Source organism: Macrobrachium nipponense, chromosome 30 (assembly GCF_015104395.2).
Source record: "Macrobrachium nipponense isolate FS-2020 chromosome 30, ASM1510439v2, whole genome shotgun sequence".
Lineage (NCBI taxonomy): Eukaryota > Metazoa > Arthropoda > Malacostraca > Decapoda > Palaemonidae > Macrobrachium > Macrobrachium nipponense.
This window is the reverse complement of record NC_087218.1, coordinates 43,797,236-43,820,132: the sequence shown is the minus strand read 5'-3', so window position 1 is coordinate 43,820,132 and position 22,897 is coordinate 43,797,236. Positions and strand designations below refer to the sequence as shown.

The 22,897-nt window shown below is 37.7% G+C and overlaps 1 protein-coding gene across 1 annotated transcript; it reads right to left on the bottom strand.

The window, feature by feature from the left end:
• Positions 1-702: 702 nt before the first annotated feature.
• On the bottom strand, positions 703-17,662 carry LOC135202479 (uncharacterized). Its single transcript, XM_064231890.1, has 4 exons — positions 17,388-17,662; positions 6,725-6,796; positions 4,054-4,180; positions 703-2,920 (listed from the first exon to the last, which is right to left on the bottom strand). Exons 1-4 carry the CDS (start codon positions 17,414-17,416, stop codon positions 2,336-2,338), a joined length of 813 nt encoding a protein of 270 aa, XP_064087960.1. The 5' UTR covers positions 17,417-17,662; the 3' UTR covers positions 703-2,335.
• Positions 17,663-22,897: the final 5,235 nt, after the last annotated feature.

Genomic DNA, 22,897 nt, shown 5'->3' with positions numbered 1-22,897 from the left:
TTATATATTATATATATCTAATTATTCTATATATTTATATATAATTATATATATATATATATATTATCTATTATATATATATATCTATTATATCTATATATAATAAATATATATACACGACTATATCAACAACCATTAAAAGCGTTTTATTATTGTGTCTCGCAATTAGCCGTTAATTCGATGACAAAAATGGTTCTGCTGCCAGTTTACAGAAACAGATCAGTCAGTCACTTGCTTAATTAAGTTCGCGGTCCCATAAATTAGTACTTCTTATGACCCCCTAAAAGTATCGACAAGCTTGAGTAAGTCCAACTTGAGTACAAGAAATGTTATCATGAAAGTAGCAGAATTATTTATACCTTTATTTCGGTTTCAACGACCTTTTTTCATTTCAACGCCAGTTTGCGATATCAAATTCAACGTATGAGAGGCCACCACCACACTGGGTTAACTAACGGTCTTGCTTCTTGTTAATTCAAGACTTTCGTCAGCGTTGTCAAAATGCCTTTGTGAATTTAGAAGAGGAACGTTACTGATTTTTTTCTTTTTAGCAACGAGTAAACTACTGAAATCACGCGGACATGATGATATAGTCTTGATACATATAAGTAAAGATTCCTTCTTCACATTTGCTCCATTTGACCGGTTATACGTCGGTACTATTTATTTTAAAATGCAATGTAGAAAAGAAATAGTCGAAAATAAAAAAAATATTTTTAATTCCACAGGTACAGTTTGTATTCGACAACGAAACATCTCACTCTTGGCTATGAAATCTTGGTTTCTTTATATTTACTATCTAAACTGCTTTAAAAAAAAATGTATATGGAACTGCAGTTTCACCGCTGTCAAATGACAAAACAAGTTTTAAACGTTAACGGTTGCCAATGATAACTTCATATTTATCTTCATCGTCTTCATCTTCCCATCATCTTCATTAACGATTTTAAGTCCGGTTTTCTTGACGAGTTTAGTAGTGCAGGTAGATTGTTACAACAGTGTCCTCTGCCTTGCGCAGTTTCTACCAGATTCCTTATCTGGTGTCTGTCTTCATCTATTCTCTTTTCTGTACATTGGTTAAGTAAGTAAATAAACAGACCTTTGCTAGGTAGGGTCAGGGAGTAAACTAGGGTTGCCACATCGAGCTCGGAGAAATACAGAACATATAGTTGTCTAAGGAGGAAAAAGTCATTGCATTCGGAGGCTATGTGCAGCTAACAACATCAGGGTGAGGAAGACGTTTCATATCTGATGAGGACTGGGAAATCACTTCTCAAGTTGTCAGTGAAGTGACGAAGTCTATAGAAATTCAAAAACGAAATGACATGCAGTGACATAGACATTGAAATAATATGTATATATATTTACCAGCAAGTTTATTTTATTCCTTCAGTGCCGTATGACTGACTGAAAAATACGCTCGTGTAATTTTAAAATAATGATGCTCATACAGGCAAATAGAGAACAAATGGCGTTCTGTATTGGTTCAGTACAGAACGCAACATCTCACTCTCCAATACAGAACGGATCTGTGTTCTACAGAACGGATGGACACCCTATATTGAACGGTCTTTTTGACATGTAATGCCCAAAAAAGAACAGTTGTACTTTTCGGTATTGGACATCAGTTAAAAAAAAATTAGACACGGTTGGCAGATTTGATCCAGGAAAAGACTTCGGTGTTCAACATATTTTACTATGTTACTTAAAATGTAAATGTTTTGCCGTGTTTTGAATTTGCTGACCCGTTACTCCTCTGTAATGGCCATTAATAATTGCTCTTCAAATCTATGCGTTTGTCCTTTACAAAATATTCTGTACATCGTCTAAGTATCAGGTATGCCGCAAAATGAAGATGGGGATGTGTACTTACAATAATAATAATATAATAATAATAATAATAATAATAATAATAATAATAATTTTGGAAATGGTAATTTAAACATACATCTATCACAGTAACAATTATACAAAGATGGGTTCGTTTCGTAACTTTGTTAATAGATTCTTAACCTTCTTGTTGACTTTGACAACAGGAAACCTAAATGCAACGATCATTTTATGTTTACGGAAAATATTTTAATGTTACTTATCGAATCTATAATAGGCATCTCTCTCTCTCTCTCTCTCTCTCTCTCTCTCTCTCTCTCTCTCTCTCTCTCTGTTAAGTCAGTCAATTTACAATGTTCACCCCTCTCTGTGCCTAAACTTTTTCGTCAATATGGACGTGAATTTTTTTTTGTTATTAAACTCCCTTTGTTTGAGAATGTCACAACGGTAATGCCCTTCGTTTATGGCAAAAAAAAAATTAAATAAATAAAAATAGAAACGAAGCTCATTCCTCGCTATTGAAATACGCCATAAGATTTTCCAGGGCATCCCATATGCTAACGTCGTCTGGCGTTTTGGAAATGCCTCTGGTGCCCTGGGATTGCGACGGAGACCTCTGCCCCCTTGGCGGGACGACCCTCCCGAAGCAGCACACGACTTGTTTGGCCTCTTTGCACCTGATGGACGTCTTGAAGTTATACTTGGGCATGTGTTTGAAGGCAGGCCACTGCGACTGGCACTCGTACTTCGTCATGCAAGAGCAAGCTGGCGCCGAGGGCGTTACGTTGATAGGCTGTTTTGCCGTAGTGGTTTCCTCGTCAGGTTGCGGAAGCTCGACTCTCGTCCCCTGCGCTCCAGAGGACTGGTCGATTCCAGCGTCACTAACTGATGACGAATCGTCGTTATTCACGTCGTATTCATTGGGTATCGCCTCTTCATGGACGGTTGCTTGATTGCCTGGGGTTGCCGATGGGTCGTTGTTCCAGGCCGAAGGCGGGGAAGGGGTCGACGACAGCTTCTGTGCCGCGTCGGTTAGATTGATCAGAGTGGCTCTCTGACAGCAGTACCTCGTCAGTAAGGGACATTGTACCTGTTGAAAGGAAGACTCGAACGTTTTACGAACTGAGAAGACATTGAAAAGGTGGATGTGATCATTGTAAGTGCCTGTATTCTGGAAAAAGATATATCCTTTGCAAAATAAAAAAAATATTTGGTAATTTCTTTTGAATCAGCGAGACGGTGGTGTATATTGGCCGCCTCTTTCAGCACCTATCCCAGTTTGGAATTCGCCCTTGTAAACCTAGCTTAAAAGATATTTGGTAATTTCTTTTGGATCAGTGAGACGGTGGGGTTTATTGACCTCCTCTTTCGGCACCTTTCCCAGTTTGGAACTCGCCCCAGTATTTCCAAAACATTCAAGAATGACAGCAAAGGGAGAACACAGCGCAGCAAGAAATGAAATTCTGTTTTGCATGACAGCACTTTAATGTAGTTAGTTTTGTTATTATCTCTAATATGATATCTAATAAAAGGAACCCACAAAAACGCCAAAATTTAAAGAGAAAATTCTATATTTCAAAGACTACTGTCTCTCTCTTCAGGTAGATGAATGAGAAAAGTTACAGAAAAGGTGGTATTTATACTTTGAGATCCATCCACATGTAAGCCAATTTAGGTCTCTCCCACTGATAATCCTCCTTTAATCCTCTTAAGCGTTGATTAAATGAAAACTTTATCAATGACATCTGAATCCCATGCGCCCTTGAGATGTTCATTACCTGCCTGTTTAATCAAGGCCGATTCTATCATCTGACTCATATACCGACAGTTGCTGCTATAAATTATATGTGACAAATTCCGGCTTATTCTGTGGTTACGTTCATTTATATGGTTGAAAATAGCTGAGTTCATAAGCAAAATTAATCTTTTAACATCTGCATATTATAAAGATCACTAAGCTAAAGAGTAAAGACTTCCTATGGTCGAGGAAATAAGTTTTATCGGTTATATTATAAAGGAATATTTTTTTATATACAATGCATATAGCATGCCCCGGTTAGAATAACTTAAGATTTTTTGTACGTTACCTGCCTTTGAACGGTGAAGGCTATTTACACAAGTTTATCTTATCTGAACTTGATATCATTTAAAAGTGTTCAACATGAAGTAGGATACTTTATTTTATTCTTCTACAGGTACCGGCCGTCACGTGCCTCCCCTTACCGTTCTCTCCTTGGAAGTAAGTTCCTGAACTTCCACTGGACAAGGCAAGAAGATCAGTCTGCAGGAACAGGACGTCTCATCAACGACCCTGTAGACACCAACCATCCGGGAGACAGATTCTTCCGATCTGAAAGGCAAAGGTTCTGGTGAGTACTCTTTGTAGTCCGTGGCGTAACTAGCGTTTGTGGCGCCGGAGTGGACTCTTGACAGTGCCACCCCACTCCCCTTGCTAAAAAGTACTCAAGTGGCGAAAATTAACTGTAAATGTTAAGCCTTATCATCTCAGTCATTTATTCTATTTTAAAAAGCTAAAACAAAAACAACACTGTAGAACCCTACGAGCTTTGTTAGAAGTTATTTCGCTAGCAACATCATCAAAAGATGCCAGAGTGCCTTGGAGTTATTCCTCCAAGCAGAGTGCCGCCCGGGTTGACAGAACACCCCTCCCCCGCCCCTTTCCCTAGTAACGCCACTGTTTGTAGTCCTGCGTTTTTCACGTAACTGTGATTTTAAGTTCGTTTATTATTCCTCGAAGGTTCTTTGTTATTAAATGTGGTCGGAAGAATGCACAGTTTATAGGGAAGGCTTTAAGTTCGTTTATTATTCCACGAAGGTCCTTTTTGTCGTTTAAATGTGGTCTGAAATTGCAAAGTTTATGGGGAAATAGTCTGAATGCTCGTCAGCGCAAAAATGGATGCGAGTTTCCGTTCATGTGTAGTACGTGTATACATATGAACATATTGTCTTGTATTCTAGAGTTACTTTGGTAAGAAGATAAGCTTATAGGCTCATCCACATAAAAGTGTGTTACCTTGGTTAAATCTAAGCATATAGACATAAATATGATAATCAATATTTACTTACTGCATTATAGGTATGTTGATAGACGGAACTAACATGTGCATCACATATCATGTACTGGTATATATGAATATTTCATCACTGTAGCACCTATAAAAACTAGTACAAGAAAAACGGCTGACTGATATTATGCTGTCCTAGTTTCTGTTATGGGCTCCATTCAATCTGTTCGCATCAGATATTACACGTCCCATAGGTTTTCTAGCGATGTGATAAATGGTAGTTTTATATATGTAGCAGGGTACTCTTAGATCGGGAGTATCCAGACTTTTGGACTCCGAGAACTGCTCTAAAGACTGAAACTCTTTTGCGATCTACCATACTACATAATCACATATTATTACGTGGGAAAAAAATTCATATACCGCCATAGTACGATAAAACATAAGTACAATTGTCTCCTATTAAAATATATATATATATATATATATATATATGTGTGTGTGTGTGTGTGTGTGTGTTCTTGTTTGTTTATATAGTATTGTGGGGGAGCGGTGATCGACCAAACAAGTTGCCGCGACCGACTGGTAGATCGCGATCGACACTGGCCGAATCTTGCTGAGGAATAAAAACTCTTCAGCCAAAATCACATCGAAGCGCCGCAGTGGCGTGGTCGGTACGGTGTTGGCCTGCCACCTCGGTGGCCGCAAGTTCGATCCTCTGGCATTCCATTGAGGTGTTAGAGATGTGTATTTCTGGTGATAGAAGTTCACTCTCGACGTGGTTGGGAAGTCACGTAATGCCGTTGGTCCCTTTGCTGAATAACCATTGGTTCAACGCAACGTAAAAACACCATACAAACAAACAAACAACTTAGTATACATTTAGTATTTGCATATTCCTGCACAAAGTCAATATAAGTTAATATGGGAAATATTTTCAATAGTTTTTATTGCTTTAAATTCAATACAAAATATAAAATTTTCTGGAGTTTTCAAAATTATTAATTTTTTCATTGTGTCGCGGACCCCCTACCGCCTTCTCCTGGACCCCCAGGGGTCCGCGAACCCCAGTTTGGGAACCACCAATTTCTAGTAAATAAACAAAGTAAGAGTGATGCAGTGTTCGTTTGATTGTTAGTGATTTTTAAAAGCTTTTAAATTCTCTTATAGACTTGATTGCCTCTTGAAAGTAAAGTTCCATCATTAGGAGACCGAGCCATATCCTGTGCAGTTTTTGAACCCCGTTTTCTATTAGAGCGATGATGAATTTGTTGGTGTTGTCATATAAAGCCTGCCCTGCGCTGGCCCTTCGGGTTTACACAGAATTTGGATCTTGAGAATACACGTTCCAGTAAATTTTGTAACTGTATGATAACTTGCTGTTCACACTCCTGCACTATTATTTCAATTTTACGTTCGTATTCGTGATTAGTGGTCGGATATATGCTTCATTATACCTTAATTGAAGAGAAATTCAAATCACTGTTAAAGCAAATCTCTCTTACATGTCACGTCATGGTATTGGCCCACCCCTGAGGTCTACCTCAGGCCTCTTGAAAACCTTACAATCTATGTACGGTCTACCATTGTGCAACAGCCCGTGCTGGCATAAGGCCAGCTTGAACTATACCAACCATCCTACATACCGCGAATCCTTAAACAGAAGCATGAACGTTATCAAGTGGAAATAGCACATAAATCACAAAAATGGAAAGGATAAATATACTTGCATTATATTAAGAACCCTTGCACAGCATTCAGATGTTGATTATAGATCTTTAAGGAAAATGAATTTACATAATATTGAAGTGGTATTTCATAGAAAATGTCAATTATTCTAGCAGTAAATACATTAGTAAAATACTTACACATCATCATAGTAATGGGTTAGCGCGGGGTTGGCTGAGCTGAGGGTGCAGAATAGACCAAGCAGCAGAAACCTGGAAAAGATGTATCCATTAGTTATTATCTATATAAAAAATCGATTTCATCGCCCATGTTCAATGAAGTTTATGAGATCTATCCATTTTAGCATATTTTCACCTTTCAAATATATCATCCTAATGTAGTTTGTAAGGATTGTGCTGCAAATACTTCAGAGATTTTCAGGAATGTCCGAGATCTTATTCAGAAAAGAAGTCTAGCTTCAACGTCCATTTAAGTAGGTGGAATTGGTAACGTTCAAGTGAGTACATGCAGGGATGGCCCGACTTGGAGGGGGCCCGGTTACCCCCTTCATGTTTATTTTGAGCTGGTAAAAATGGATAGTATTTGGAGTTTAGAATTGTATAGAAATTTTTCACTCTAACGAATCCTCATGTTATTTATTCATCACATTGAAATTAACTTTGGTTTTTGTTTTGTTTTTTCTTTCCCTTCCATTTTTGTTTGGTTTTTCTTTCCCTTCCAGCTTTCCAAATTTTTTTTTCTTTTTCATTTTTAGGTTAATAAACTATAGTCTTCATTTTCTTTGCATTATAAAATGCTCTCTGGGAAAATATTGTTTTATGAAAAAATAACCATAAAAAAATTGGTTTGTATATATAACATTACCTATAAGATATATATTGCATCTAGCTCTACTTGGTCAAAATTACTAAGTTGGTCAAAATTGTCTTTACCCCACCAGTGCTGCCAACGCCGGCTATAAACTAAATACCCTTTAGAGGGCTTGATAGTTGCTTCTGTTAATTGCCTTGTCATTCGTAAAATATTATTTTATGTCGACTGAAATATCTACCATCACTGTAAGGAAGGAATATTCTATTTACTTAGGTAAAATTTATTACATTTAATTAACCAGATGATATATTTTTAGACCTTTGAAAACGGAAGAAGGGAATAAGAAACGTTAAAAATTATTTTTTGGTCCTGCTTCATCACATCTAAAACGGTGGCAGTTGTTATCTTATTTCTAAGAACTTTTAATATGCACTGGAATAAACTTACAGCTTTCCATTGGTACCACGTTAGTGATGATAGAAAATACAGGGGTAAAATTAGAAAGGACCAAGACCGTCCCGAACCTATTGCTTACGTCCGTAAACAATATAAGTTCTGCCCGTTTGGACCGGAGAGGGTTAACGACCCTTTTTTTTCGTTCAAAGGCCACCCTCCCCCAACCCCACCCCTAAAATGAATAGCGATATAATAGTACGAACTTTGGAAGGAAGTATGGAAAGAAACGCTTCTTAAGTGAGGGAAGATTATTGCAATTAGATGAAAACGGAAACAAGAACAGCTTATTTTTGGGTCAGGGAAAAAACGAACACCAAACGTGAAGAAATAAACTACTAAGTCGTGCATGTGAATAATTTCCCATTTTCTATACTGTAGGGTGTGAGGGGGGGCCTATCGTTGTTGTATAATGAGCATCTCTTAGCATCAACGTCATATAAGCTGATTCTGAACTTTTTTGACTAATTTGTGTTCTGGAATTTGTCTTCTCTTGTGTGCTACCGTAGGGAGCATTGTCGTTAGTGCACCTCATGCTGTACACTGTAGGCATTTCTGCAGCGTGTCTTCCGTCCCTAGCTGAAACCCCTTCCATTCCTTTTACTGTACCTCCGTTCATATTCTCTTTCTTCCATCTTACTTTCCACCCTCTCCTGACAATTGTTTCATAGTGCAACTGCTTTGAGGTTTTCCTCCTGTTACACCTTTGAAAGCCTTTTACTCTCAATAGCCCTTTCAGCGCTGAATGACCTCATAGGCCCCAGTATTTGGCATCAGGCCTAAATTCTATATCCTATTCTATTCAATTCTATTCTTCTTCTGTGTTGATTCAATAGTGACTAGGGAAAGTCCCATAAATCATCCATCAGTAACCTACTAATTAAGTTCAGTGCATCGTCTTCCAGATCATTTAGAATGCTTTGTGGAATGTGACTATGTATCCATTATTATGCAAGTTTTTTCATGGTGAATGAAAGCACAGTCAGTCCTAACATGAAACTATGATTGTTATTATTCGCAGTAGGCATGCATCGTTATGTAACGAGCCCAAGGTCATGGACGTACACAGTAAGCATTCAGTGAATGTATTACCTTAGATAATAAAAAAATATATACGAACAAAAGCGGGTAAAGGTCGTACGAGAGAAGATTATGAGAGCAAAATTTAACTGCTGTTTCTTTGGTAATGATAATAACGATAAAGGTCATAATTGTGGCCAGATAAAGTGTAGTAAACGGAGTAGGTGAAGGTGAGGTTGCTTTTGGTGGTCAGAAACTGCGCTGAAATTTGAAGAGGTGACGCTTGTTGGTTTAATACTACCGAGAGAGCAACTCTACATAACAATAGCAAGGGGCTTTTAAAGCAGTGCATTTGGCATTTGGTTAAGTTTTTGTATGCATGATGCGTGTGGACACATATATATATATATATATATATATATATATATATATATATATATATATATATATGCTGTGTGTATGTATGTATATATACATACATACATAAACGTACCTACATACACATACATATATGTATGTATGTAGATGTATGCCTACACACACACACACATATGTATATATATACATACATACATACTTACACACACATACACGTATATATTTGTGTATATGTGTACGCGTGTGTCTGCGCATCATGCATACAAAAACTTAATCAAATACATACATACACATTTACACATACATATACGCATATATATATGTATGTATGTATAACACAAAGCGAGAGTTGTAAGAAAACTGCAGTTACAGTTGTTATGGATAAGCGAGAGAGAGAGAGAGAGAAAAAAAATCATTACCAAAAAAATAAAAATAAAAAAAGGGCCATAACAGCCGGACGTTGTTTGGCACAAAAACGGAGACGAAAAGTGGACTAAGGCAGCCCTTCCTTTACCTCGCGGTCCAGATCTGAACAGACTACAAATAATATTATGTTTTGTGCGACGGCGGACTGACGCAGGGGAACGAACCGTGTTCTTGCGACACTCCAGCAGATACCTCCTGACGGTGAACGACCCTCAGAAGGGTTATGCAAGATGCTGCGAATCTCATTTCTATGCGTTTTGGCCACGGGATTGTCATGACCCATCAATACCCTGGGCATTTCCGATCGTCTTGGGTATTGGCTGAGGGCCAACATTACCATTCCTGGAGTTACTGTTTTTTTCCCCTCCTATTGACCTCTTTCTCTGTTTTCTTTAGGGGGGGGGCGGAGGGATGATTGCCTTTATCTTCTTACTTATTTATTTAATTCCTTCCAGATTCTCCGTGGTCCAGTTCATTTCGGATCCCCTTTTATAGATGGTACCAAATTGAGTAGATCATAATTGCATAAATAAAGTATTTCTTTGTGGATGAATAAATCGTGAACACCTATAAAAATTAAAAGAATGAACATTTTTTTATCATTTTATCAATGTTAAAAAAATAACCATAAATTTATAGATAACGTATTTACATGTAAATGAATCAATCTTGAACGCTTATGAAAAAATTTAAATGAAAAAAAATTTTGTATCATTTTGTCGATGTTAAAACAATAAAATAATCATAAATGTATAGATAAAATATTTATATTGTGAATGAATAAATCCTGCTGTTTATCAAAAAATGTAGTATAAAAAAAAAAACTATCAAAATCACGACACTGAGACCCGAATTCCGCCACACCGGTACATGATAGCTCTACAGAATAAATAATGTGGACAGGCTCAGGCTGTCAGGTACAGCAGGCGTCTGTCTGTATGTCTGTCTGCTGCTTGAGAAGACCGTTAGAGAGAGAGAGAGAGAGAGAGAGAGAGAGAGAGAGAGAGAGAGAGAGCAATTAATGAGTATTGGTGCCGTTTTTATAAGAGGAGGAAGAACATCTCCTCTGTTGGATCCACAGTCATAGGAAGGCCTTGGCTACTACGGTGTTGTAGTTCGCTACCGAAATTAGAACTTGAATGTAAGATCTTAACTCTTGATTTCGCTATAAAAAAAATTAATAGCACCAGTATATATGTATGTGTATATATGCATATGTTTGTTGCTTTATATTTATTCATGCGTTACTATCTCCCCAGTTTTTCACTTTCACAGACAGCATATTACTGTTGTTTTTAATATTATTATTGATTGATAATGGAACAGGTATAGTGTAAAAATAATTAAACTGATTATTACCATAGACATTTACGACGGTGTTATGATGCGAACTATCTTCTTTTTAAGAATGTTATCAAAATAATAATTATTAGCATGTTATTGTTGCTTTCAATATTATTAATGATGAATAAGTATGAAAACATTATGCTAATTATTATTTAGATATTTTTTTATAGTTACCAATGACTAAGATCATTGTCATCGCTATGAATACGACGGTTATTATTAGTCTTATTATTATTTTCTTTATGATGTATTATTATTATTATTATTATTCAGGTACTCGAGTGGACTAAACCGGAAGCGGATTAACATTTAATCCAGTTAAAATAAGCTGATAACTACGACCTCCAATGAAATTAAGAAAATTAAATTTTCTGTAGAATATTGCTTCAGTAAGAGAACACCAGTTCGAAGCGCCTCAATGACGTGATAGGTATGGTCTTGGCCTGCCACCTCGGTGGCCGCGAGTTCGATTCTCGGACATTACACTGAGGGGTTAGAGATGTGTATTTCTGGTGATAGAAGTTCACTCTCGACGCGGTTCGGAAGTCACGTAAAACCGTTGGTCCTGTTGCTGAATAACCACTGGTTCCGTGCGACGTAAAAACGCCTTAAAAACAAACAAACAAACAAACACCAGTTCGATTTTCGGGATTGACGGAGCGGTGAGGCCAATCGATTGAAACCTACAGGGCTTTTGTTAACCTAAGCAGTTGATAATGTGTTCGCCTTGTAAACAGTTCATTTTTAACGCCTTTTCCTTCTTCATCGGGTTTTCTTCATTGATGTTAGGAATTCAATAATGATATTGAACTTGAGCTTCCATCCTTTATTCTGCTAATGATTTCCATTCCTTGATTTAAACCCTCCCTGAGGTCGAAATTAACTTTGTCTGCTTATATCCATTGGCTACTTATATCCATGGTCTGCTTATATCCACTGGCTACATATTTCCATTGTCTGTTTATATCCATTGTCTGCTTCTATCCATTGTCTACTTATCCATTGGCTGCTTATATCCATTGTCTACTTATGTCCATTGTCTGCTTATATCCATTGTCTACTTATCCACTGGCTGCTTATATCCATTGTCTACTTATGTCCATTGTCTGCTTATATCCATTAGCTACTTATATCTATTGCCTGCTTATATCCATTGTCTACTTATACCCATGTCCGCTTATATCCATTGGCTACTTATATCCATTGTTTGCTTATAACCATTGTCTGCTTATCTCCATTGGCTACTGTAACCATAAATAGTTTTATATAGTATTCCTTGATTTATGTGAGTATATAGTGTTTCTTCTTTACTTTATCGACCTATTATATATATATTATATATATATATATATATATATATATATATATATATATATATATGTATATATATAGATATATATATATATATAATATATATTACGCTTTCGAATGCTATACTGATGTCTGTTGCAGTTACTATCAGATTTTTTTTTATCCATGTAGCTTCTTAGTGGAGGTTTTTTTTTCGTTTTTTTTTTTCTCCACTGTAAGATCTGCCACTTGTTCGTTTAGACAAGCTCCTCGGAGCTTGATTCCTTAATTTGAGGTATTATTTCAGTAGACGAAACCTACTCACATGGACCAAGCACACCCAAGGAGCCACTGACTTGAAATTCCAGCCTCCAAAGAATATTGGTTTCAACCTCCCACCGCAGACCCCACACTGCAGCAGTAACTGATCATGACACACAGCCAGTGATTTTTCACGGGCAGGGGGAGGGGGGCGGGCAAGGCGCAAATCCTTGACATATGAGCTGTATGCCACGACACTTGCCACCACACCAGCGGACTCCGTTTTTTATTTCTTTGGTATTACGACACATTTTATTTGCCATCTATATTTTCTTCCTTTTGTAGTTTCATGTTCCAGATGACAAATATAACCTTTTTAATGCTGACTCTTTACAATGCGCCACAACGTTCATAGCTTCCATACATTTTAATACATTCTTTATCTATTTATTAATTTATTTTTTCTTTTTAGTAAGGGATATCTCCCTTCTTTCTGTATTTCATTTTACCTTCTCTTAATTCCTAATGAGCACCATGTTCTTTGGAAGCTCGAATTTCAGGTCAGTGGGCCCTGTGGGGTTGTTCCATATAATAATGGTTCATCTTTTGAATATTAACAACGTACATAAAAATCTGACGACCCTACCATTCTACTGCTCGAGGCACAAACCTTGAACGTACATAAAAATCTGACGACCCTACCATTCTACTGCTCGAGGCACAAACCTTGAATTTTGAATATTAACAATAATAATAATAAATGCTGATGCATTTCATTTTACAGTTGGGTTAATCTTAACTAGGGAACGTACATAAAAATCTGACGACCCTACCATTCTACTGCTCGAGGCACAAACCTTGAATGATTACATGGGAAATCCGACCCTGGTTATTGCAGAAATCGCGCCTCCACTCCGGGAATCCATGTAGGTTACTCATTTCCCTCACGAAAATGATTTTTGAAAGTGAATTTCCCACAATTCCCTCACGCATTCTCTTTAGGTTTTCCCTCTGCTCTAAGGCAAGATGTGTGGAATAAGTTCAGAAAGAATTTAAGCAATTCATGCCATTTGGAATTACTGTTGTGATAGAAAACGTAGTGTGAACGTGTTCCTAAAGTAAATTTGGAAGTACTACAGTCCTTGACCTCCATTTGTATATATCAGTAGTTTTATTCTTAGTCATTAAAAATGTGAATATAGTACTCGTTTTGGACAAGCTTAAAAGACCATTTACTTGAGAAGTAAGCTTCCACGGAATTGATTGGTTATCCATCTGTGAACGTGAATGAAGCAGGAGTGGAAAGGGTAAGTGTAAGTTCGAGACCAATAAAAATACTGAAAAAAATAAGAGGATGGGAGTCGCTCTGTGGGCTGGTTGGAATATTGATTGGCTCGAAAAGGTTTATAAGATATACTAGAACGAGATGTTTTAAAAAAAAGGGGATAATAATTGTGTTGTTGCATATAGGTAAAGGGAAGAGAGTCACAGGGATATGTCAATACTTAGTATGCCTGGAAAGATGCATGGCAGTATTTTGAGGTGGCAAGTAAGAGAGAGATGCCAGAATGATTGACAGAACAGTCGGGTTCAGACAAGGTAGATGGTACTTGGTTCTAGTATGTACAAAAAATTATATTTTTTGAGAGAATTCTGAAAGGAAAACATAAATGAGATGGAAGTATGTGTTTTGAGATGGTTCGGTCATGGAAAAAAAATTAAGGACGATATGTAGGGGAAAAGAGACAGTAATCTGGAAGTGTCAGGAGGAGAGAGACCTAAAATGTTACTGGTAAATGGAAGTGACTCGGTATCCAGGAAGCTCTTGAGTACATCTGCAAGAGGAAGGTGAGTGGCCTACTGTGGGTAGGTAGGGAGTTCTGACGTGATCCTAATGAGCTTTATCAGTAGGTGCATGAAGCATGAAGGGGGCTGATAATGTAGAAGTTTTCTGCACAAGAGGTTCATCTTCATTCCTTCAGCTAAAATATGAGTGGAGTTGACTGATGTGTTCTTTCTCTGGAGCACTCATTGACACATACCACCACACAACACACACACACACACACACCACACACATATATATATATATATATATTATATATTATATATATATATAATGTATATGTATATATATCTATATATATATATATATAATATATATATATATATATATGTGTGTGTGTGTGTGTGTGTGTGTGTGGTGTGTGTGTATGTGTCAAAGCAAACAATTATAACAGAGTAATGCAGTTTTTTGTAGAATGAAGCGCTCTGAATGTAGAAGTGAGGAAATGTAGAACATTCTACAGAAAAAATGCATTACTCTATGTTACATGTTTCTGAGCAATAAATACTTGTAATGTACTGGAACTTTATGGACACCTGCATATATATATTATATATATATATATACATATATATATATATATATATATATATATATATGTATATATAGCAGGGTGTCCATAAAGTCCCAGTACCATTACAAGTATTTATTGCTCAGAAACCATGTAACATAGAGTAATGCATTTTTCTGTAGAATGTTCTACATTTCCTCACGTTTACATTCAGAGCACTTCATTCTACAAAAAAACTGCATTACTCTGTTATAATTGTTTCTGAGCAATAAATACTTGTGATGGTATATACTGGGACTTTATGGACACCGTGTATAATATATATATATATATTATAGTATAATATATATATAATAATATATATTATATATATAATATATATACATACATATCATATACATATCATATACTATACATATACATACATACATACATACATCACATAACTACAAGCTACATACATACACTACATACATACATACATACATAATACATACATACATACATTAATACATACATACTCCGTCATAAATACGTTAAACTTTATTCTAAACTGTCTACGTGAAGTTACATTGAACGTTCATAGATGCCACGAATATTTAAGTTTAATTGTCAGGTATCGTTCCCTTTTCCCTTGATTTTCCCCTTTCCCCCAAACCTGTGATAGGAAAAGGCGTTCACTTGGGGCTCCTTCAGTTAGTCATAAAACGGTTACGTTATTCGCAAAGTAGATTTTATTATTACTGTTGTTGTTGCCTGTTCTCAGTTTTTTGTTTTTTGTTTTTTTCTTCTCGAAGACGTGATTGGCTGAGGCTTGGCTCAGTGGTTGATTTGTAAACGTGATTGGGTAGTGAATGGAGGCTGCAAATAAGAAGACAGATTGAGAGAGAGAGAGAGAGAGAGAGAGAGAGAGAGAGAGAGAGAGAGAGAGAGAGAGAGTTGAAATGAAAATGATGATTGGGACCACGAGAGATGAAAACTGTCCCTCTAATAGCCTATGGTTAATGATCATATGGAATTATAAGACCTTTTATTTTTTTTTTTTTTTTTGAAAGCAAAGGCTGATATGACAGGTAGCTAAGCCTTCATTGTACCCAGGCACTAAAAGAAAAGTGAAATATGAGAAAATTAAAGGCGAGAGACTTCCCTTAATCGTAAAAGAAGCGACAAACCTTCAAGAGGAAGAAACAAAACAAGGCTGGATCCGACCTCCTGCTTACTCGTGACGCGTGCAAGATTTTCCCCTCACGCATAAGTTGTAAACATTATATTCCTAACTTTTAACGTAAATTAAAACGTGCTAAAATCTATGATCAAATAGAGCATTGTTTCACTAACGAAAATGAAAATAAATAAGCTATATTTTATCAGAAATCATGTTTATGTATTGTTTAACATGCACATTATTTAGTTTTTACATTTTCATTCTAATAAATAAATCATAAATATCCTATCCTAAAATTCCTGTATCTTTAATTAACTCAAGGTGCGATGCCTTTCTCAGACCTTTTTAGGGTCTTGCATAGACCTTCCCTACCCACCCAACAACAGCAACAACAACAACTAAGTAGTTTGTAGGCTTACTCCCCGAGTAAGTGAAAATTACTAATCAAGACAGGCCTAAGGAGAGGGAGAAATCCTAAGCTTAGCAGTAGAAGAAAAGAAACGGCCAGCGAAGTGCGTAGTCCTTGCTACAAAGGAGGAGACAAGGACCCTGCAGGTATGCCGTAACATCCGATCTCCAACCCTCTCTCTCTCTCTCTCTCTCTCTCTCTCTCTCTCTCTCTCTCTCTCTCTCAATAGACACAACCTTCTTTCCCACAATAGTATTGATATGCCTGTAACATCCGATCTTCAACCTTGTTACGCTCCTCTCTCTCTCTCTCTCTCTCTCTCTCTCTCTCTCTCTCTCTCTCTCTCTCTCTCTCTCTCACTGTGTTCTTTTCTTGAAGATTAATGAAATGCCCTTAATCTCCCGGTCTGTCGCGTGCTCTTTAGGGAGACAGTATGCCTTTCATCCCCACAGCAAGGTCATGGTTTCCATGCCAAAGGATGCTGTTATGTCTGCAACACATGTGAACCAATCAGGCTCGAGTAAACTGTACAACAGACCGACCAGATGCGCCTATTTGACGGAACGTCTCGCTGGAAGCCAGTTTCGGGGGCTGGCATGTCTGGTTTTCAAACTTCATTGCTAGGGTGACCTTTAAGGCTCGGCGCGTCCTTTATTCTCTATAAACTGAAAGCTAAAATTCACTAGTCTGAATAACTTTCCAATATTAGCCTAGGTTTTCTCTCATTAGAATCTTTCCGAACGATGCAGGTCAACCAAGATCAGACGTCGATACATCGCCATACAAACAGTCCTTTGCCTCGCAAAAATTCGTCATCACGATCATTAAAATGAATGGCATGTTCACATAACGGCCCAAAGCATGACTTGCAAGACGAAGGAAAGCAAAACTTGAATCTCGATCTAAAATCAACATCGTCTTACCTGGTCAACAGCAAAACGGTGCCGGTCATCTCCGCTGGATAGAATCGCTTCCAGGCGTGATCTCTTCCGTTCCTGTGTTTGCGCTTAAACGTCCAAACGGGAAGAAAATGATGCGACGATCCCTTTATTTGCTCGTGCTAAACAGCGCCTAATGTTGCCAGAGCTCACACTTCATGGGGACTGACCACTGCATCAGATCTTCGTCACCTCCTCCAGTTTCTTCTTCCCCTCCCACGAGCTCTACATCGCACACACTCACACACACACCCCTTAACCCCAAAGCACCCTGGGATACTCCGTAACGGTACTCTCTCTCTCTCTCTCTCTCTCTCTCTCTCTCTCTCTCTCTGGGCACCTACCGTCTCTCCCGTTCCCCTACCCTCCACCCCTCATAAAATCTGAATTCCTCTTTTTTGTATTCGGAACTACAGGTGCGTCTCTGGTTACTGAGTCTCGTTTACTATTTTGTTGAACGTTTATTAGAGGTCTTGAAGCGTGTATTTACGATATTTCATCGGCATTTCAAGATTTTGAATTACGTTAATCCTCGTTAAAAATCCAAAATAGTCGACGAGCCACTCGCCTGTGGTGAGTCACCAGTAGAGTTCCAGTAGTACTATTATAGGATCGAGTTCCATCCAGTAGTACTATCGGATTCTGCCTTTGACCCGTGTCTTTGGGAGAGGACATGCCTTTGCCGCTGATGATGCTATCGATTACGTCAGAGGCGACTCAGAAACGAGAGTTTTCACATGATGGGGGGTGGTTGTGGAGGCGACAATGGGAAAAGAAAGACCGTGATTCGGGTTAGAGAAATAACGGCCTGCTAGTGAAGCTTATCTTTTGGGAAGTGGTTCAGGCCCGTTTTCGCTACGTCTATGTTTAGATGAAGAGAGATGAGAATAGATTATAAGGGTGAGGCGTTTGTTTCTCCAAAGGAAAGGCTAATAGGCTGATACTTTTTTTGCATAAACGAAGTATACAGTTGAAAAGTTTGGCGCCTTTTTTCCAGTAAAGAAAAGTGAATAATATAAACTTTTTTGCACGAATGAAAAGTAAGACATGTAGAGAAGGCTGCTAATGCTTTTGTTGTAGAAATGAAAATCATACAACGCATCTTAAAATTTTGATGAAGCTATTTTACATGAATGACAAATGAAGAATATAGTTGAAAGGTAGTCAGTCATCTTTGTTGCATGAATGCAGAGCAAAACATCTACCTGAGATGTTGCATCATTATGTTATGTTGCATGAGTGATCCGAAAAATATATTGAACAGGATCATTTGTGCTGCACTCATTAAAAGCGGAGAATGTAGCTAAAAGCCATTGTTTTTCAAATGAAAACTACTTTTTCATGTCATTATTTTCATCATTTATAGCTTTTTATTTTTGAATTTTCTTTTCAAGGGAAAATTAGGTTTAACTGAAAGTTGTTTCATTATTAGATTTACAATGCTGAATCATATGTAGGTCAATATTGCGAGAGCGCGAGAATTCGTGGAGTGTGAGTATGACCAAAGTTGCTTACTATAGCAGTTTTTCATAAAACACAAGTAGCAGCCACCGGTCAATATCCTTAACAGGACTAAAACAATCTGTGCGTAAATACCTTTGAAGCTTGCTTATTTATTTATTTGTTTTTTAATCTTAAAAACTTATGATGGCGACTTTTACTCTTGATTTCGTAAATTCCTCTAATCCATGATTGCATCCTTAGAGCTAATATGCAAATACTGCCAGAGGGCTTTCAATGCCAGCAGAGGTGGTGATCTTATTGTCATCCGCTTAAAGGTGCGCCCACACATTCGAACAAAGTCCGACGGGCGAACATTGTTACCATTTAACAATTGTCTGCCAGTCTTTGCCGTGTGAGCAGAGTAAAAGCAGTGGAATACAACCCCATCTGGTACCACTGTTTGTTGCCAGATCTACTTCCACCTTTCAACGCTTGTGACGTCATCCTGCTTCGCCTACGTTATGGTAACAATGTTTGTCTGTCGGACATTGTTCGACCGTGGTTCGTTTCCTGCCTGGATGCACCCCGGAACGCTATAGTATCGTCGACACAAATGTTAATCGAGGTGATGTTCTGCTTTTTCAGGAAATGGTAGAGGGTTGAGATCATCGTCCAAAGATTCCTTGTTTGGTTTTAACTGGGAAAATCCGCTGCCACCTCATTGTGATGGAATGTCGCGATGTTACATTGTCCAATACTCAAGTTCTTCCGTGTCCTTTATTGTACTAAAAGTAATATTCTCACTTCGTCGAAAAGCGCCTCAGTGGCGTGATTGGTATGGTCTTGGGCTGCCACTTCGGTGGCCGTGAGTTCGATTCTCGGGCATTCCATTGTGGTGTGAGAGATGTGTATATCTGGTGAAAGAAGTTCACTCTCGACGTGGTTCGGAGGTCACGTAAAGCCGTTGGTCCCGTTGCTGAATAACCACTGGTTCCATTCAACGTAGAAACACCATACAAACAAATATAATAACATCGTCGAAATGAATTTAGTATAAGAGAGGGTTGCGACGCAATTCCTTACCCTATGTAGATAGATGTGTGTAGACTTACTTAGAAGCCAGTGCAGTAGTGAGAGAGGCTGGGTCTAGTGCGTTTTATCATATACATTGTTAAACAATGCTTTTGGTTGTGTTTTTGGGTTGTGCTGCATCCGATTCCAGGAGATGCAGTTATGCTGCTTAAAGCCCTTATGCGTGTTGTCTTAAAATAGCTTTAAGTTTAATTCTCAACTGCTTTTTGTTTAATTATGGTTCGCATCTGTATTTTGCTAAACTTCTCTGCTTTTCTCATTTTTGCAAGTAAATACCCTTTTTGTTTTTTTGTTTTTTATGTATGTGAGAATAATAATTTGTTTCTACATAAATATAAATATGTGTATAATACTGCTACTAATAATACTAACAAATTGACAGGTGGGTTTGTCTCACTGTTTTCCTGAATCTCTTTTTTTTTTCGTTATCTCTCCCCTCTCTTCATTCAAAACTAGTATTATACCTCTTCTCAATCTTTCTGCCACTGTCTGTACTGTCCCATCCAGACTTGCAGCTAATGACTATGTCTTTGGCCAGTCCTTCATTCATTGCCGAGTGAGACATAATTAGCTATTGGGATTTTAGTAGTACAGAAGGTCACTGTCCAGTTTCCTCCCCCCCCCCCCCCCCCCCCCCCTCCCCCCCCCCCCCCCACACAACACACACACACACACATGACGAGAGTTGAACGACCAGATCATGTCACGAAAAGTAGTTCAAGACCAGAATACGTGTATCATGGATAACAGACCATGGAACACAGGATATGCTATGAATAATGGAAGAGAACCCAAAGCGCATTGCGTGGACAACGGGTACTCGGGACCTTGCCTGAAAAAAAAAAATGGGACGCCATATCCTAAAAATTAACCATAAAATCTGCTTGAATATAATCTCATTATATTTCCCACACCCAAATTAAATGTCGATGATTCCATTGAACTAATTTAACTTAACCCAACCTAACCTATGGGCATGGCAAAACAACCGTGGCTGCTGCAATGCTAAGTTCTATAGTAGATTCACATCAACCATGCATTTGATGTCTAGGCCAGTCCCTTACGACGCTTCTGATAGGCTGTTGATAAGCCCAGATCCTGGATAAGCCAGTGACCGGGCTGGAAACTCCCAGTCTCTCTCGAGAGTTCACGTGGTTAGGATTTATGTTCCACTTCTCCTGAGGGATACGTCTTTCAGGAGAGGTGGAACATACATCCTACCTATGCGAACTCTTGAGAGAGACTGAGAAATTCCAGCCCTGTGATTGGCTTATCAACAGCCAATCAGGAGCGTCGTAAGGGACTGGCCTAGACATCAAATGCACGGTTGATGTGAATCTACTATAGTAGTACACATCTCGGGAATTTGCCAACAGGACATTGCCAAATATTCTAATGCAGACAGCGGTTAGCAGATGAATGTAAACTATGTTTCCACGGAAATTTAACTTTGCTCAGTGCCGTTTAGAACTTTAAGTATCAATTGGAATCTTTTCAAAATTATCCACTTATGGAAAGTTTTTTTTCCTTATAAACTTTCCGAAATTTATGTTCATTGTATCATAATTTTCTAGCGTCTAGTTCAGTGACTTTGTCAGGATTAATAGTATCGAGTTTCACTGGGAAAGTTAAATCATAGATGTTCAAAACTCTGGTAATAAAAAAAATATAAAAATAAAAAAAAAATAAAAATAAAAACATTGAACGTGTTAATACATTTCTATATACAACACTTCTCTTAACACCGGAAGCCAGACACACTAACTTTTAACAGGCTGGTCAGGGCAGTGGCTTATTTCTTATTACCGTTCTGTTTCAACTTTCCTGCTTTCTCCCAGTCAGTTTCTCCTGATAATGCCATGAATGGCTTTGTCGCCGTTTATTTTTCAACCGTCGATTAACTGTACTACCAGGTGGACGTGCTCTGACTTCGCAAACATTTCCGAAAGGTTCCGTCGTAGGGCTGGGAATTGAGTTGAACCAGTGCCAAGCTTTTGGAGTAACGGCTGGGTAACTAACTGGATTCCTCGCCTATCTGATTTCATTTGTATTTTGTCTGTTATTATTTATTTATTTATTCATTTATTTATTTGTTTACTTAGTTATCTAGTCATTTATTTAATTGCTTACTCATTTATTCGCGTATTTAATTGTTTATTTATTCGTATTTGGCATGTTTGACCTGTAAGTTAAAAGGAAAATTTTTTAGTGACATTTTGTGAAGTTTTCCATGACACCTCCTCCTCGTTCATGCGTCACTTAGTTGGATTATGAACATTGACTATTAATTGATTGATCGATAGTGACTGATTGATTGCAAGCTGGCGTCAACATACCAAGGTCATCGACTACGAAAATAAATTCATTTACAAAAAATCGTCTGTAAGGGAAAAAAAATTCGAGATAATGATTCTTACATAAATGCTCATACTTTTATGTATGATAAGTAGATTTTTTAGTGATTTGACTTTATTTTTCTAAGTTTTACTAACTAACCTCGGTGTGGGAATTACTTAAGGTTAATAATTGCAACGGAAATATAATACTGGATATAAATGAAAAGATAATAGTGAGGAACACGAAACCAAGAGAACATTCAAACAAAGATTAAATTAGGTAGTAATATAATTCAATTGCAAATATTTTTGTTCGACTAATATTTCAAGTAACCGAATGTTCTTATTAAAAACTCTCTCTCTCTCTCTCTCTCTCTCGTCTCTCTCTCTCTCTCTCTCTCATCTCTCTCAAAAATCTCTCTCTCTCTCTCTCTCTCTCTCTCCTGTATAAATTCGACAAGAATTTAAGCACGAGATTCAGCAGGAATCTTCACAAATATATCGTGTTTTATTGTTGGGTATTTTAGTCTAATTCTAGATGTGCCGTATATATTGCTGAGGACGTATTGGAATTTCCACTTCTCGCGCAAGGTCTCTGCTCAAATTTTCCTGATATTCTCTGAT